Source organism: Aethalodelphis obliquidens, unplaced genomic scaffold, assembly GCF_003676395.1.
Source record: "Aethalodelphis obliquidens isolate GAN/ISIS:26980383/991018 unplaced genomic scaffold, ASM367639v1 scaffold26, whole genome shotgun sequence".
Taxonomy (NCBI): domain Eukaryota; kingdom Metazoa; phylum Chordata; class Mammalia; order Artiodactyla; family Delphinidae; genus Aethalodelphis; species Aethalodelphis obliquidens.
The window spans coordinates 22,901,829-22,919,820 of NW_020837970.1; the positions used below are offsets into that span (position 1 = coordinate 22,901,829).

Here is a 17,992-nt window from a genome sequence, read left to right on the forward strand (position 1 = left end):
GTGCATCCTGTCAGTTGGTGATAAATGCCAAGAAGGAAAGTCAAAGGAGCCGACTGAGAGTGCAGAAGGAGGGGGGCTCTTTTACGTAGGGTGGCCAAGGTCGACCTTTCTGAAAATGTGGCTTTTGAACAGAGACCTGAATGAAGTGAGAAAAAGAGGCACGTGGGTCCCCAGGGGAGAGCATTTCAGGCAGACGGAACAATGGGAGTGCAAAGGCCAGAGATGGGAGCTGCTTGGTGTGTACAAGGAGCAGCGAGTTCTGTTGGGGCATAGTGACAGAGCGGGCAGTGGCAGAAGAGGGCTTTGAGCAGAGCACACAATCAGTCTGCTGTTTGGAGAGGAGACTTCAGGAGGCACAGGTATAAACAGAAAGACCAGTCAGGAGGTTCCTTCCGTGATCCAGGGCAGAGATGATAAGGGCCTGAGGGGAGGTGGTAGTGGTGGAGGAATGAAGACGTGTTGGTGGAAGTTGTTGGATTCTGGACATCTTTTGAAGGTAGAGCCAGTGGGATTTGTTGGTAGACTCGACAAGGATCGAAAGGTAGATGGTTAGAAAATTGGGAAGTGAGACAATTTCTGAGTGTATTACTCCCCTGCTTAAAGTCCAGACTCTTTAGCCAAGTCACTCATTGATTTGTGGATTCATCCAACAAACACTGATTGAATGCCTCCTGTGAGCCAGGCATTGTGCAAGGTGTGAAGACACATTAATAAAAAAAGTAGGATAGACTCTGCCTTTACGGGTCTTACAGTCAGGTGGGTGAGACAGACAAGTAACCAGGCCATTACAACCAATGTGGCAATTGCCGCTATATACAGGTGAAGTACAGGCAGAAATAGGGGCATGTGGAAGAGAGGTCTAATTCAGAGTTACTGGGGGGAGGAAAGTCCAAGCTGAAATGTCAAGAATGAATAAGTATTAAACAGTTGAAGGAGTAAAGGGGAGAGGAAGGGGGAAGAGAGTGGGGAGGCAGAAGGAATAGGGCGTTGGAGGATGTGAAGGAAATTCTGTATGGCCATGGGAGATGGAAAGGGGGTAAAAGAGCAAGGAAGAGATCAGCTCACACAGGGCTTATACATCACGTTAAGGGGTTTGCATTTTATCCTAAAATCAGTGGGCAGCCATTGAAGTGTATTATTCAACAGGGGAGTAACATCACCAGTTTGCTCTTTTGAAAGAGCCCTTCGGTTGCAGTGGGAGATGGATTGAAGACTGGAAACTGGGAGAAGAGTAAAGAAGCAAATGCAGCAGTGCAAACACAGAGCGTGGTAGAGAGTCCTGGATGGATTTGGGAGCTGTTCTGGGAGTGGAATCGCTAGAATTTAGTGACTCATAGGATAGGGAAGAAAGGAAGAAACAAGTCAAGTATGACCCCCAGGTTTTTGGCTTGAGCAGCTGGGTGGAGGTGGAAAGCATTCCCTGAGAAAGGGCATACAGGAGGAGAATAAAGTCTGGAAGGGAACGCCCAGTCAGTTGTGGATATGGGGGTCTGAGGTGTTGAGGAACATCCTGAGGAGATGCCCAGTAGGCAGGTGGATAAGCTGATCCAAAGGTCAGGAAGAGATTTGGCAGTCAAGAGCACTGAAGGCAGGGTGTGGGTGGGCCTGTCCTGGGATAGGAAGAGTGGGGAGAGAAGAGGGCTAGGGTGGGGCCGCATGTTACTCCCTCATTCAAGACATTTCCCAATCTGCTTCCTTCTACAGGCAGCACACAGCATCCTGCCCCTTGTCCTTGGACCTTCCTGTCATGTTCCTTCCCCGTTTGTGCTCCGGAGGTTCCTCCTTCTAGAACCCAGCTCAAATACCACCAATTCCAGGAATCCCTCCTCCCATAATAGTAATGACAGGTTTACTCGTATGTTTCCTCCAGAGTTTGGTGAGGTCAACATTTTATGCATACTTTTATTATATTCCCCTGACCTGGAAAATGTATTTAGCACATTGCAGGGGTTAACATTGATATCCGTGAGCAAATGAACAGGCAGAAGAATGATTAGAGTGAGAGAGGTGAACTTCGTGCAGAGGTCTGGGAAGCCAGGACAGTGACGTCATCAGCTCAGTGGGAAAGTTCTGTCTAACAAGCGTTGCACACTGGGGCTGGCAGACAGTCTGGGCTACGGTCAGCGGCAGTTGGACCGCTTTGCCCGTGCCTTTCTTTAGCCTGGCTTCCCCCTACGTCTCCTAGTTAAAAGCCTCACCTTTGCCCCACTCCCAAGTCCAGCCCCTAACTTTCCGCCGGCCCCATTGGCTGCGCGACCGCCCAGTGGGCAGGCAGAAACCGCGGGCTTGCTCTCCTCGCCGGGGAGTCCGCTCTCGTTCCCGAGTCTCGCGAGCGTTACGGTAGCTCGCGGAGGCGGTGCAGTTGGGTACGTTCACGGCTAGTGTGAAGCGAACGGGTGCCGTGACCATGTTCCGAGCGGTGGCTCCTGGGCAGTTCCGGCGGGCGGTGAGTCCGGGAGGGAAGGGTCGAGCCCGGTGACGGTCCAGCCTCGATCTGCTGTCCCTGTGAAGGTCTGGGCGAAGGTCACCGCCACCCCCGGACCTGACTGGCCCTCGCGCTGGCAGGCCCAGCCCGGCCTGGGGCTCGGGCTCAAAGTTCTGGGGCCTGCCCTTGCCTCCTTTCGGGCCGCCAGGTGGGGGTCGAGGTCAGAGGTCAGAGTACTGAACCTGCGCTCCCGCTGCCCCTCCTCTTCCCCGTCTTCCCAGCCCCTCTCCCAGCCTCCAGCACTGACAGGCCGCCAGTTTCTCCACCTTTGACGGGGAGCAGGCAGCTGAGTTCCCAGGGAATCTTTACCCGAGGGAGGAAAATGTCGCCGCCGGCATGTCCTCTTGGAAAAAGTTTAATACCTGAATTCAGCTTGGAAGGTGACGTTTCTGGAAGAATTAAACATTTTCCCTGGATGCATTGCGGCTCTTCGAATCCACTCACTGTCAAGTGCTGGGGCGAGCGAGGGGCAATGTGGTTTTGGAAACTTGTTCTGCTCTCTGGCTAATGGGGCAGTGCTGCGTTTAGGTGATTGTGCTGACAGCTGTAGCCAATTTTGAAAGGCAGGCGTCTTTTTACTGCAAGCTGACCTGCTTTTAAACCAGCAGATTGCTGGTTAGATAGCTAGGGAACGATACTGGTAGCGGTAAGTTTTTGATGCTTTCATTAGTTACAAATCATGAGTTTACCACATTTTGCTATTGTGAAAAAGACTGATAGAAAATATGTGTTTGTCCTAATGCTATGGGACAGTAGTATTTGGAGACTGACCAATTACAAGTCAAGTAACAATTTATATTGTAGATTCTGTAGATATTCTGATGGTTAAGTGACAAGATTGCTAAACTTGGGTCAGAAACTTTCCTGACATTTTGTACTTTTTCTACAGTTTTTCTTGTGCATGCATGTTTTCATACCCACCGCTGGGATTTTCTCCCTGAAACATAGTTGGCAGTATTTCTAGATATCTGTAGGCCCTTTTCTTATGTATTCTTGTTCCCTTAAAAAAAAAAATCCCAACCCTGCCCCCCCCCCCATACGCTCAAAGTTCAAACCCACATCCTTCAGGTCAGTGTTCAGTCTTCCCCAGAAATTTTCCTCAGATGACTCAGACATAAACAAGTTAAAGTCATGGATTTGGGAAAGTTCCAGGTGTCAGAGCCAGATTCTTACCTATACAGTAATTGGAAGGTAGTTATGTGGACAGGTTAGAAGTCTGGCATAAGTGAAATAGGTGTGGAGGGGGAATTTAGGACTCAGTTATTTTGTAGCACTAACACAAAAAAATGGAATGACTAGCTTAAGTCATTATAAACACTGCCAATATACATAGGCAGTATTTCCAAATCTTTGCTGTGGTTTGCCAAAGACTTTGACCTTGACTTTATTTTCAGAGTTTGAAGTCATGCTTAGAGTAGCTCCTCTAAAGTCATTAAGAACATTTGAGAGATTTGAATTTCAAGGGTATAGGAAAACAGCGGGAACACTTGTAAAATGGATACATAAATACACATACATATTTAACTTTAAAAATTTAGATATTTCAAGCTTACAGAAAAGTTGCAAGAATAGTACAAAGAATTCTCAAAACCCTTTGCTGAGTTTCACCGGCTATTAACAGTTTGGCACATTTGCTTTCTCTCTCCTCATATATACATATTATTTTTCTGATATAATATGTATGTTGCAGACATGCTCTATACTAAATAATTCAGTATATGTTCTATGAACAAGGAGGTTCATCTTTCATTATCACAGTATAATTGGCAAAATCAGCAAGTTTAACAATGATACAATACTATGATCTGTGGATATTACTCAGGTATTACCAATTGTTACTCATTTGTAGCAGTATTTTTTTATTGTTGTTTTTTAGTTGAAGTATAGTTGATTTACAGTGTGTTAATTTCTGCAGTACAGCAAAGTGATTTATTTATATATGTGTGTGTGTACACATTCTTTTTTATATTCTTTTCCATTATGGTTTATCTCAGGATACTGAATACAATTCCCTGTGCTCTACAATAGGACCTTGTTGTTTATCCATTCTCTATGTAATAGTTTGCATCTGTAGCAGTATTTCTTATTCTGGTCTAGGACACTCTGGGATCATGCCTTGCATTTAGTTCTCATGTCTCTTCAGTCTTTGTTAGAAAACTCCTCAGCCTTTCTTTGGCTTTGATGGCATTGACATTTTTGAAGAGTACAGGCCTTCTATTTTGTTGACTGTCCCCCGATTTAGGTTTGTCTGGTGTTTCCTCTGATTAGTTTCAGGTTATGTACTGGCAGGAGTATCACAGAAGTGATATTGTGTTCTCAGTGCATCATATTAGGAGGCTCATAATGTTGGTTTATCCCATTATTGGTGATGTTAATTACTTGGCTAAAGTGTTCAGCAGGTTTCTCCACTATCAAATTACTATTTATCTGTTAACTAATTTGTGGAGAGATACATTGAAACGATGTAACTCTTCTGTTTCTCATCAGACTTTCACCCATTAGTCTTATCTGTTGATGATTCTTGCCTGAGAAATGAGTACTGTGATGTAAAATAGCGATTTTTCTAATTTCATCATTCCTTCTACTTTTTAAAAAATTAATCAATTTTATTTTATTTTTGGCTGCGTTGGGTCTTCGTTGCTGCACGTGGTCTTTCTCTAGTTGTGGCGAGCGGGGGCTGCTCTTCGTTTTCATGAGCGGGCTTCTCATTGCGGTGGCTTCTCTTGTTGCAGAGCTTGGGCTCTAGGCGTGCGGGCTTCAGTAGTTGTGGCACGTGGGCTAAGTAGTTGTGGCTCGTGGGCTCTAGAGCGCAGGCTCAGTAGTCGTGGCGCACGGGCTTAGTTGCTTCACGGCATGTGGGATCTTCCCAGACAAGGGCTCAAACCTGCGTCCCCTGCGTTGGCAGGCGGATTCTTAACCACTGCGCCACCAGAGAAGTCCATTCCTTCTACTTTTATTAGCTTTGTATAATTATAAGAAAGAACATTTTCTTCTTGCTTATTGATGTATTTATTTATGGACTCATGGATCCTTACTTCATTCAGTAGGTTACTTCATCCATTACTACTCTTAAATGTTTTGGTGCTCAAGTTGTCCCAGATTTCTAAAGTGCAAGTCCCTCAGTCTGGCTCCTGTTTACTTATATTTATGATACCGTAAAGTCAAAGTGAGTTATCTGAATCCCCACTCTTGCAATTTAAATAAATTGTTCTGTAGCTAACCATGAGTAAATTCAGGAAGATATGTTTCTACAAAACCACATTTTTAATAATAGATTTATCTATTAAAAGATTAAAAAGATTAAACTGTTAACATCATAATGTGAATATAGCTAACACTATTAAACTGTACATTTAAAAATGATTAAGATGGTAAATTTATTGCAACTAGTGAAAAAAAGATACCATAGGGCTTCCCTGGTGGCGCGGTGGTTGGGGGTCCGCCTGCCGATGCAGGGGACGCGGGTTCGTGCCCCGGTCCGGGAGGATCCCACATGCCGCGGAGAGGCTGGGCCCGTGAGCCATGGCCGCTGGGCCTGCGCGTCCGGAGCCTGTGCTCCACAACGGGAGAGGCCACAGCAGTGAGAGGCCCGCGTACCGCAAAAAAAAAAAAAAAAAAAAAAAAAAAAGATACCATAAGCTGTTAGAATGTCTAACACTATTAAACTGTACATTTAAAAATGGTTAAGACGGTAAATTTATTGCAACTAGTGAAAATAAAAGAGATACCTTAAACTGTTAGAATGTAAGTTAAATGACTCGCATTTGGTATCTAAATTCCATTTTCATTTTGATTTATCTGTGGCCTTGATCAAAGTCTCTTGGTGAGGGGGGAGTGGTCCTCAATGTTATCTGTTAATGAAAGTGTTTTCCATCTGGGGAACACAATAAGAGGAAAATAGGTAGTTAACATTCTTGCAGGGTTATTGATTTGAATTATTAGTATTATTTTATTCATTTACATTTGAAATTGATTTGTTGACTAAGATACCAAAGAGATGTTTTACATGGAGAGTGAAGCAACACTTTTCAAGGTTATTTGAGTCTTCCTGTTACTATATTCATTGCCAGACAGGAGGCATATCTACCTTGATTCAGAAGCTATGAAACTGGTATGAAGGAACATGACATTTTTCAGAGTCCACGGTCTATCATTGATGAATGAGATTGAACTCTGTAATTCACATGCAAATTTTAATTTCTTTTGAAAGAAGAAAGCCAAGTTTGATGTGGTACTAAAACATTTATTGCATAAGGGGAATTCCGTAAAATTATGCTTCCTGCCAACGTGTCTACTTAAGGGTCTTGTCTGTTTTTAAAGTGAAGTAAATTGACTGTGTTTTTAATAATATAATCAATGTCATATGACATTTCTAGTCATGATTAAAAGCTATCATATTTTATTACTAAGGAGGTTAAAGTACAGAAATGTAATATACGTTTTTAAATTACAAAATATATGTTAAAATAGGGATGGGTAACTTTAATTATATATTTATCTTTTTCAGTAGAAGTTGGAAAGATTTTATAGTTTGTTCCTGCTTTTTAATTTTTGAGTTAAGCAAAACGACCCCCACACCCTTACCATTACCCCACTTAGTTTTCAAAGGTGGGGGAGGTACGTTAAACTTATTCTTACTACTTTAGGTTTTGAGTGGGTTTGTACAGTAGGGAGTTAGAGTCCAACTTTTTTTTTCCTTCTAACACCTGTGGTAGTTTACTACCTGAACATACAGTTAAAGGCACAGCAGGAACACCTGAGCAGTGAATCTCCTTTGTTGCTCCTAAAAACACTGAAAAGCAAAAACAGTGTCAAAACTGTTAAGGTTGAATAAGAGAAGGACCAAAATGTGTTCACTGGACTTAGCTATCCCAGGTTGTTGGTGACTTTGAAGAGACTGGATTCAGTGTTGTAGTGGAAGTGAAAGCTGGTTTGCTGTGAGTAAAGGAGAAAGAGTGAGGTGAGGCAGCAGAGTTTATGCTTAAGGACGTTGTTTTCAAGAAGTCTGGCTCTGAAAGGGTAGAGAGAGGATGATGACCCCTTTAATCCTATCTTCAAGAATACTGTCTCATTAAGGCCAGTCAACTTAACAAGGGTATGTGGCAGGTATGCAGAAGAAAACTTCACATTTTACTGATGGGAACTAAGTCTAGTTAGTAGTCTAGATAAGTTCTATAAAAGTATCGTGGGGTATTTCTTTAGTGATTTAGCAAGTTTGCGTACTGTTCTTGGTAGATACACATATTAACTGCTTAGATAATTAAGTTATCAATGAGAGAAAAACGGTTGCTTTTTTAGTTTTTGATCATTTAGGGGGAAACTTTTCAGTTAGTCGCTAAACATTCATTGAATGCCCACTATGTGTCACGCTCAAAGATAGATACCGAGTTCACAGTGGAGGATGAGACAGACCTAATCCCTGCCCACATGGTGCAAACAGACTGGGAGAGACAAATATTGAACACATTATTTTAAGTGTGATCATTGTGACAGAAAGGTGTATAGGGTGTTTGGGGAATGTGTAATTGGGGAGAGCATTAATCTAGTTAGGGGGCTAGAGAAGCCTGTGAAATTACTTTGTAAACTAAGGTGCTTTACAACTGTTGTTATTGGCTGATGAAGTAATAGTAAGGGTGAAGGATTTTCTTTAGATAAGAAGGCCACTTCATTTTTGAGTTTTGGCTATCTTAAATCACCTGTTTACCATTGTTTTAATTCTGTACATATTGTATGTGTTCTTATTTGATCATATCTTGCTTTTTTTTAAAACATGGCGTTATTTCCAGGGTTGAATTAGAAATAAAAGAATGCGTCAATCATGTTAGTTTGATTATTCTTAAAAAAACCCCAAAAAACCACCCAAAGTCTGTGGCCCCCTTGCTTCAGTTCTGGACAACTCTGAAGGGCCATCCTAGTTCCAGGGTTCCTTGTGAGATCAGCCGAGAGCTTTGTAGTGACTGCACTGCAATATTGCAGTTCAACTTCTTCCACTGCCCAGTTCTATTTCCTTGATGCCTCCTGAGTGTCGTTCTCAAGAGTACTCCCCAATAAACTTCTTGCACACCCACACACACAAAAGGAAGATCTAAGTGTAAGGTGGCAACAAACATTTATAATCCTTAAGCATTCACTGTATGTAATTAAATAATTTCTTACCTGTGAATCTGGAATGGTCCTAGCTATGTTCATTCTCAGGAGAATCAAGAAAACAGTTATTCGCATCATTTTCTGTGGTTCAAATGAATAACCTTGAGGAGTAACTAATCTAGAGTCTTAAAATTGTTTTTTTATAGCTCAGTGTATAAAGTAGAAGTGTAAAAGGATGTTTTTAAAGCAACAGAAGATTTTTTAAAAATAGACTTTATTTTTTGGAGCAGTTTTAGGTTCATAGCAAAATTGAGCAGAAAGTACAGAGCATTCCCATATTACCCCTTCTTCCCTCCCTCACTATCAACGTCCTGCACCAGAGTGGTACATTTGTTACAACTGAAAAACCTACAGTGACACATCATTATCATCCAAAATCCATAGTTTACGTTAGTGTTCACTCTTGGTGTTATACATTCTATGGGTTTTGACAAATGTACGGTGATAAGTATCCACTGTTATAGGATACAGAATAGTTTAATTGCCCTAAAATCCTCTGTGCTCTTCCCTTTCCCTGCCAGCCTCTGGCAACTACTGATCTTTTTCCTGTCTCCATAGCTCTTCCTTTCCAGCATGTCACATTGGTCAAACCGTATAGTATGTAGCATTTTCAGACTGTCTTCTTTCACTTAGTAATATGCATTTACAGTTCCTCCATGCCTTTTCATGGTCTGATGGCTCTTTTTTTTATTTTAAAGCATTGACTAGTACTCCATTTGCTGAGTGGTACCACAGTTTATCCATTCACCTACTGAAGGACTTTTTTTTTTTTAATTAAGTAGGTTGCACTGGACCTTAGTTGTGGCTGATGGGCTTCTTAGTTGCGGCTCGAGGGCTCCTTCGTTGTGGCTCGAGGGGTCCTTAGTTGTGGCTTGAGGGCTCCTTAGTTGCAGCAGTCAGGCTCCTTAGTTGCGGCTTGTGGACTCCTTAGTTGTGGCATGCGAACTTTTAGTTGCGGCATGCATGTGGGATCTAGTTCCCTGACTAGGGATCAAACCTGGGCCCCCGTGTTGGGAGTGCGGCGTCTTAACCACTGTGCCACCAGGGAAGTCCCCTGAAGGACGTTTTGATTGCTACTAAGTTTTGGCAATTATGAATAAAGCTTTCATAGATATCCGTTTGCAGGTTTTTGTGTGGACGTAAGTTTTGTTTTGGCCACACCACACAGCATGTGGGATCTTAGTTCCCTGACCAGGGATGGAACCCATCCCCCTACAGTGGAAGTCCAGAAGAGTCTTAACCGCTGGACCACCAGGGAAGTCCCATTGTGTGGATGTAAGTTTTCAACTCATTTGGGTAAATACCAAAGAGTGTGACTGCTGGATTGTATGGCAAGAGTATGTTTAGTTTTGTGAGAAAACGCCAAACTGTCTTCCAAAGTGGCTGTACCATTTTGAATTTACACCAGAGTTCCCATTACTTCATATCCTCACCAACATTTGGTGTTGTCAGTGTTTTGGATTTTCACCATTCTAATAGATGTGTAGTGGTATCTCATTCTTGTTTTAATTTGCAGTTCCCTAATGACATATGATGTAGAGCATCTTTACGTGTGCTTATTTACCGTCTGTATATTTTCTTTGGTGAGGTGTCTATTCAGAACTTTTGCCCATATTTAAATCAGTTTGTTTCTTATTGTTGAGTTTTAAGAGTTCTTTGTGTATTTTAGATAACAGTCCTTTATCAGATGTTTTTTTTTTTTGCAAATATTTTCTCCCAATCTGTGGCTTGTTATCCTTTTGATGAAGAAGTTTTTAGAAGCAATTTTCAACTCATTTATTAGACATCTACTCTGTGCTAGACATTGAAGTAGAAGCTGGGGTTGTAGCGGTAAGAAGACCAGACATGACCTCTGTACTCAAAATCAAGAAGGGAAGACAAAGTAATCAGGTGCGTGTAGTCAAGTGCTGTAATGAAGTCGATTCAGGGTACTGTGTTGGTGCTAGGAAAGTTAAGCAGTTGGAGGAGATCCAGGAAGCTTTCATGCTAACTTTTATTGAGCATTTATTATGTTCCAGGAACTATCCCAAGAGCTTTATTTTACAATTACTAATTTAATCCTTCCCAGCAACTCTGAGATTATTACTGTTGTTATCATCATCTACATTTTATGATCTGGGAACTGAGGCACAAAGAAGTAATGGTGGAGGTGGGATTTAAACCCAGGCAGGAATTCCCTGGCTGTCCAGTGGATCAGACTCTGCACTTTCACTGCCCGGACCCAGGATTGATCATTGGTTGGGGAACTAAGATCCTGCAGGCCGCACAGTGCAGCCAGAAAATTTAAAAACAAAAACAAAAAACAAGAACAGGTAGGGGAGCTCTAGAGCCTGTACTCTTTACCACAGCACTGTACTAAAGTTTCTTGGAGGGGTTGGCATTTAAGCAGAAAATCTAAGGGTGATTGGAAGCTAATCCGGTAATAGAGGAAGAGGTCCTTAAGTCAGAGGGAACAATGTGAGGACAGGCTAAAGGTCAGAAAGAGCAGGGCAAGTTCAAGTATCCGAAAGTAAGTTATAAATAGAGCAAAAGATATATGGCTAGGGAGGTAGATCAGGCCATAGAATAAATGCCTGGTAAGCCAATCTAAGGAGTCTAGTTTACCATATCCTAAGGAGGCAGGAAGCAGTTGACTTGTTTGAGCAGGAGAATAACGTTGGATTTTTATCATTGAAAGATCACTGAGAGAAATGGATTGGAGGGGAGCAAAGTTGGTTTGGGAGTCAGTTGGAGTAATAAGAGAGGGTTAATGGCCTGCACTAGGTAGTGGAATTAAAGATGGAGAGAAGTGAGTGGAGTTAGGAGATACTATATTTAGAAGGAAGAATTGTTACAGCTTTAGTGGTTGATTGGCTGTGAGAGTTGAGGAAAAAACCCAGATATGACTCTCAGATCATGGTTTGGGCAACTTGTTAGGGGATGGTACATCCCCTGAAGAACTCCAGAGAAGCAGTATGGGAGGGGGCTGGAGGATCAAGGGAAAGATGAGTTAAGATTTGCATTTGCTGAGTTGGTGAGTGATTGACGAGACAAGTTAAGCAATTGGATATGCAGGTGTAACCTAATTATATAGGTCTAGCACTTAGGTGAGAGATTTGATACCTCTATCTCTGTCTGTATGTCTGTCATTTTTGTATAAATGATAAATTATAGATTAAGCAATGGAAGTAAGAATGGACTAGTCAGTAATTTCAAACATTTTGAGAGAAGAAGTAAGCATGAAAAGTATTTGTTGGTAATTTTGGTGAGTGCAGAAGCCAGGTTACAAGTACAGTAGTTGAGGTGTGTATGGGAGATGAGGAATTAGCTGGAGTGAAAGGTGGGATAATGGATTTTTAATTTTGGGTTTCATTAAAATTGGGAGAGCTTCAAACATGTTTTAAAGTTGACGGGAAGGAGCCCAGGAAAAGGGAGAGGTGGGAGAGGTTGGAAACGTTACTGAGAGGTGATTACAGAGTGAAGTGTTTGACTAGATTTGAGAGGATGGAATCCAGAGTCCAGATGAAGGGATCAGATCCAGGAGGAAGGACCTGCAGCAGCTTCTACTGTGATAGAGCAGGGGTGGGAATTTCTGTGTTGGATATCAGGAAGGGGAAGCAGTTCTCTTCTGATGGCTTCAGTTTTCATTGCAAAGTAAGAAGTGAGGCTTTCTTCTGAGAGTAAGGAGCAGACTATGTTGGCAGTTTGAAAAATGTCAGAAGGGGATATTGGAAATAGTTGCTGTGGAGAGTGAGTGAGAGTGCCAACAAGGATGTCATAGTAACATTGCCAGGCAGAGGGCCCAGATAAGGTTGATGACCAAGAATATATGGTGGCACTGGTCTGCATGAATTAATTTGAATTTAAGTAGCAGTGTTTTGAAGAGATTGAGATTCTTTTCTGAGCAGCTCTCTTACTGATTTCAATAGTTACCTTCAGATGTTTAAGATTTGGCTCCTTTTTTCCCCATAAAAGAGAGGGCCCTAAAGTCTACAGATGCAATGAATGGGTCATAAGATAATGAAATGACTTGCATTTAAAAACCTTTTCAGTAATGGGACCTGTATTTTTTTTTTTTTGCGGTACGGGGGCCTCTCACTATTGTGGCCTGTCCCGTTGCGGAGCACAGGCTCCGGATGCGCAGGCTCAGCGGCCATGGTTCATGGGCCCAGCCGCTCTGCGGCATGTGGGATCTTCCCGGACCGGGGCACAAACCCGTGTCCCCTGCATCAGCAGGCGGACTCTCAACCACTGCGCCACCAGGGAAGCCCGGGACCTGTATTTTTTGTATCTTTTGTGATATTCTATACCACTTCTATTTAAAATAGGATTTTAGGGTTACAGAATTCTTAGAGCTGGGAAAGAGGCCTTTGATATCATCTTTTTGTTTCTTTTTGACCAGTGCTATTTTTTTTTAAACAAGAGAATATTTGCTAAGTGAAACATTACAGGAATGACCCATATATAAAACAGCTAAAAATGATGGTGCTTTGATGAGAGCTGGTAATTAAAAACCCCAAATCTGGAGTCCAACTACCTGGACTTTAACCTGGCTCTGTTTCTTAGCTATGTAGCCACTAAGCTCCAATTCCCTCATCTGTAAACTCAGGATAATAATGGTACCTACATCATAGAGGTTTCTTGAATTTTAAATACAATTTTATCTTAGTACAGGGCTCTATAATATTAGTTTGGTTAATTTGGTTAAAGCAAAGCTGGGGACCATTCTGGCAGCCCTACCTGCCTGGTTCTCACTTTATTCTATGCGGTCGTTCCTGAGGTGCCTCCCTGGATGGAGTATAGTCTGAAAACCATTGATCTAGTTTGTCTCCTTCAATTTGAAGATGAAGAAACTGGGCTCTGGAGTGAGGAATAACATTTTAAAGGTCACAGACCAGTTTCTTCTGTTGTAGGCTACACACAGCTGTTATTGCTGAATTAAGCTACATAACCATGTTTAGATGCTGCAGCTTCTCTTTAGGTGGTATCTGAGAAATAGAAGATGGAACATTGAATTAGAAGAAAGCGTAGTACTAAAAAACTATAAAGGAGTCAATTGATAAAGTAATATGGAGTGCCTTATGATATATGTAGTACTTAGTAAAGATTGATCAGATAGACGGACTGAGTAGTTTCTTATGTATATTCTTTTGTTGTTTATTCTTATAAATTTAATTTTGAATAGTCTTTTAGAAAGAATATGCAGTGATCCCTTGGAAGTTCTAAAAGGCTTGACAATTCCTTAAGACACTACCTAATTTATCTTATGTTAGAACTATAATTTATAGCAAATATGGGCCTTTTGCCACCAAATCTTGGATTTATTCTTTAAATGGTGATGAAAAACTCATAATTTTTATGGCAAATGATGTGTGAAGCATAATCAAAAATATGGTGTCTGATGTATATTGGTAATAAATAGTTTGTTACTGGCAATTCTTGTGAAATGTGATTTAAATCATAAATTATGCCATTGGGTCCTAATTACAAAGTTCTTTACAAGATATTGTGCTCTTCTGATTAAAAAAGAAGTACCTTATAATTCAACAGATGTATATTGGAAACAATATTGTTCTAGACTATGGGGATACAAAAGTGAACAGGCATGGTGTTTGTCTTCTAAGAACTTTCATGCCATCCCAGGAATTGTGAATTGTTGTGAATTGCTACAACTTTTCTGGAGAACCGTTTGCGTCAATCTGTATTAAAAGCCTTGAAAATGTGTCTATCTCTTGATCTAACACTCCTAGGAATTTGTCATAAGAAGAGAATCTTAAGAAGTGCATAAAGATTTCTAACCTTAACCATAAAGAATTTCACCTCTCGTGAGAAGGCAATTTTTTTTATCGTAAAAAAGGAAAAGTTATACAAACAGCGACTTGATTTGGCAAAAACAAACGTCTAATTTTCTCCCCTTTTCTTGCTCCCTTTGAGTGAACAGAAAGGGAGGAAAAAAGACAAGAAATGCTATCCACTGATACACAATGCAGCAATTTCTTCCTCTGGCATATTCTTCAGTGCTGTCCTCTTCCTCTTTCCATCCTCATTCTGTGGCTCTGGAAGCATTTCTGCCCCTGAAGGCTTGCCTTGGAGTCTCTGGCCCCCAGCTCTGGGATTAGGTTCATCAAGGATAGAGGGGGTTTAGGGGGCTGAGGGGAAGGAAGGGGTTGCAGTGGTAGAAGTAGGAGGCTTAGAGGAAGAAGGGCCTATTTTGTTGAAGGTTGCACAGAATCTGACTTAGTCATCCGTGGAAGCAGAGCAGGTAGAGTAACTTGGCTAAGTTTCAGCCAAAAAGGTCTTACTGGACTAAAAGGAACTCTTATCTGTTGAGGATAAGTGCAGAGCTTTGGCTATGAGGATGCTCGTCTCTGCATTGTTTATAATAATAAAAAATTACTAATAACCCAAATGATTATGGAAACTAGTTGAACTGATATGCTCATATATTAATAAAAAGGGGAAGAATATAGCAATTGATATATATACAATGGAGTAAACAAAAAAATATGTATTTTGTCAATTTAGTTGTGCAACCAGCCTTATAGTCCTGTATGTACCTGGCTTCCCTTCATTCATACCCTCTTTGTAAATTTTAAGCTCTGGGTACATTTTACACTCTGCTTTCTTCACTCCAACTCCAGATCTGAAGATTCTTGCTGAATTTAAAGCCACAGAACCATGACATTTGATCATCAGTGCCCCTTTTTCTCATTTCTCATTGCCGTTTTCCACAAGGATAGTTCCCAAAATTTTCTCCTTTCCTCGTGCCTGTGGTATGCTTCCTTATCCTTTCACATGATAGGAATACCTAAACTTCCTTCCATTCTTCCTCTTGATTCTCTGCTTCATGATCGGCAGCTGCCAACATTTTGGCTCTCTTCATTAATTGAAAACTTATAATTGTATGTGAACAAGTCTTATAATTGTATGTGAACAAGTCTTAATTTCTCTTGAAAACTTTGAGTGCAGGGACCATTCTGGTTCATCTTTGTGTTTCTGGTGTTTGAAATTATTTCAAATGACCATGAACTATTGGTGGTCTCTTGATAGTCCACAGTAGCTATGGATGGTTATTAGTTGGTTCCAAGATACTGTCCAAAAGCTTCTTTTTTGAAGTTGGAAGCATATTTGAACAATTGAAACTTTAGCAAAATTGCTGTGTAGTATTGTATTTTAAAGGCAGATTTACATTATCAGTTATTTTGGTATTCATTTTGCCTGAAGCAACAGAACTTTAGTAATTGATTTCATAATCATCATTTCTAGATATACTGTACTGTTTAGCAGTATTGCTGCAAGTGAATGTAATTGGTAGTAGTTGATTCCCAGTTTGATAGTTAATGTGTTCTAAGGATTTTAAATTTAGATACATTTATCAGTTTGTTATTGAACATGGATTAGTGGGAAAGTTGCTTGGAAATAATAAAATTTTTTTTCTAACAGTAGAATACTAATTTGTATTCTCTGTCTTTATTAGGTAAGACTATCAGTAATAGAGTGATAGACACAGCCCAAATTTTTGCTACTGAGCAAGTATTTTATAAATACGTTGATAAAACTGAATATTGCATACAGTTTTCTTTAAAGCACACATGCTTACCAATTTGAGTAAAAATAAAGTTTGTATTACAACATTCTTTTCCTTTTTTTCTTTCTCTTTTTAGGCCTCATTGCTACGATTTCAGAGTACCCTGGTAATAGCTGAGCATGCAAATGATACCCTAGCACCCATTACATTAAATACCATCACTGCAGCCAATCGTCTTGGAGGTGAAGTGTCCTGTTTAGTAGCTGGAACCAAATGTGACAAGGTGAGAAATTTTTAAGGTCAACCATAGCAAATATAATCTCCATCAAGAGACAGGGAAAGATGGAGACAGAGAATTATGCTGAGGACTGTAACCCAAACTGGTCTCTGATCCTCATTAAATGCTGAATGTCACAACCGTTACTACGTGTGAAAAAAGGAACTAAAAGGTTTGCTCACCAGGCATTTTATCTTTTGAAATGAGGTAGAATACTTAATTTAGTTCCACTGGCACCATCATGTACCATCAGGTACCAAGTAGAGTGATAATATTTGAGTCCCCTTAGAGGTTAATAGCTGATCCCTTTTTTGTATTGATGAATATGCTTGCTAATTGCTTTTAATTCCTGTAAGTGGTAAATCTGGAAAAAGTATCATGCGTGTTAATTTTTAATTGGTGTAAGAATTCAAATGTAAGTATTATACTTTCTAAACTATAGCTGCTACTAAAAGGTGTTCTTCATTTTGGTTGTTGCTGAAATAAGACAGTGACAGCTTTGTAAACTAACCCCCTGGAAAGGAGCTCTAATGTGGTATGCAGAGTCTGTACCTCTGGGCTGCAGTGTAGTTGAAATTGTGCTTCAATTAAGCTTACCCAGCTTGAGCCGCCCGTTCCCTCTCACTATACAGGAGTTGCCAGTTGTATAGCTGGGGACTTGGACCTCAGAGGAAGAAATCCCTAATAGAGCATGTTTCTTTTTAGAGGATTTAATTTATTTTTTATTAAATGGCATTGTTGCAGAGCATGTGATACAATGCAGGTTCAGAATGTTAGTGTTGCTTCTGTCCATATTCTTATGTGAAATTGGTATCTTAAAAGAATGTATTCAAGCAGGTTTGCGGTTATGTGGATTTCTTTACCAAAATCCTGCTAACACTTGTTGAATCTTATATAGTTATTAACCACAATGTATGATGATATAGCTAAGCTATCTTTTTGGTTGCCCTACTTTCAGATATACTAGTTCTGGATTTGATTATTTATTTTGCTGTGATTTTAAATAATTATTCTAATATGACTTAAAAATATTTGATGCTATTTTATTTACATTATTTTGAGAAAGATCAAAGCAAATCATCTTTTCTTCAGTTACAATTTTATTGTCGTGTCACATTTTAATCTTAAAGAAAAACAATCAGTACCTGTATATAGAGACTCTGTTAATAGCCTAGGCGTATTTCAGTTTTATATTGTTTTCTGTAGCTATCATAAACAGCAAGTGACTCTTCTGTGTAGTGCCTGAAGTTTTTGCTGGTTTTTTCTTTTTTTTTAAAAAAAGATGGTTTTGATAGTACAAGATTGTCTTCCAGTGAACACTTGATTCAGAAGAGGTGCTTTTGCACTGCATTCTTTCTTCAGTGAATATTGTTACAATCTTACCCTCCATCAAGGGAGGGGACAGGAGGCACAGCATTTTATGCCTACACCTCAGTGAATCAGCATGGAGGTAAACAAGAAGACAGTAGACCATAATATGATTACCATGTTTCTCCTAAAGCAGAAACTAGTTATGCTGTAATTAAAGAGATTTAAAAGAAGGAATTCTAACTGTCTTCTGTATACAGGAAGTCTG

At 40.5% G+C, this 17,992-nt stretch overlaps 1 protein-coding gene across 1 annotated transcript in view; it reads left to right on the forward strand.

Moving 5' to 3' along the window:
- The first annotated feature begins 2,288 nt into the window (after positions 1 to 2,288).
- ETFA (electron transfer flavoprotein subunit alpha) overlaps positions 2,289 to 17,992 on the forward strand; it is an 85,791-nt gene continuing 70,087 nt past the window's right edge. The window contains exons 1-2 of the mRNA XM_027123712.1: positions 2,289 to 2,446; positions 16,276 to 16,422. Coding sequence (XP_026979513.1) covers positions 2,408 to 2,446; positions 16,276 to 16,422 — 186 coding nt within the window. The 5' untranslated portion in view covers positions 2,289 to 2,407. The remainder of the gene's footprint in view (positions 2,447 to 16,275; positions 16,423 to 17,992) is intronic.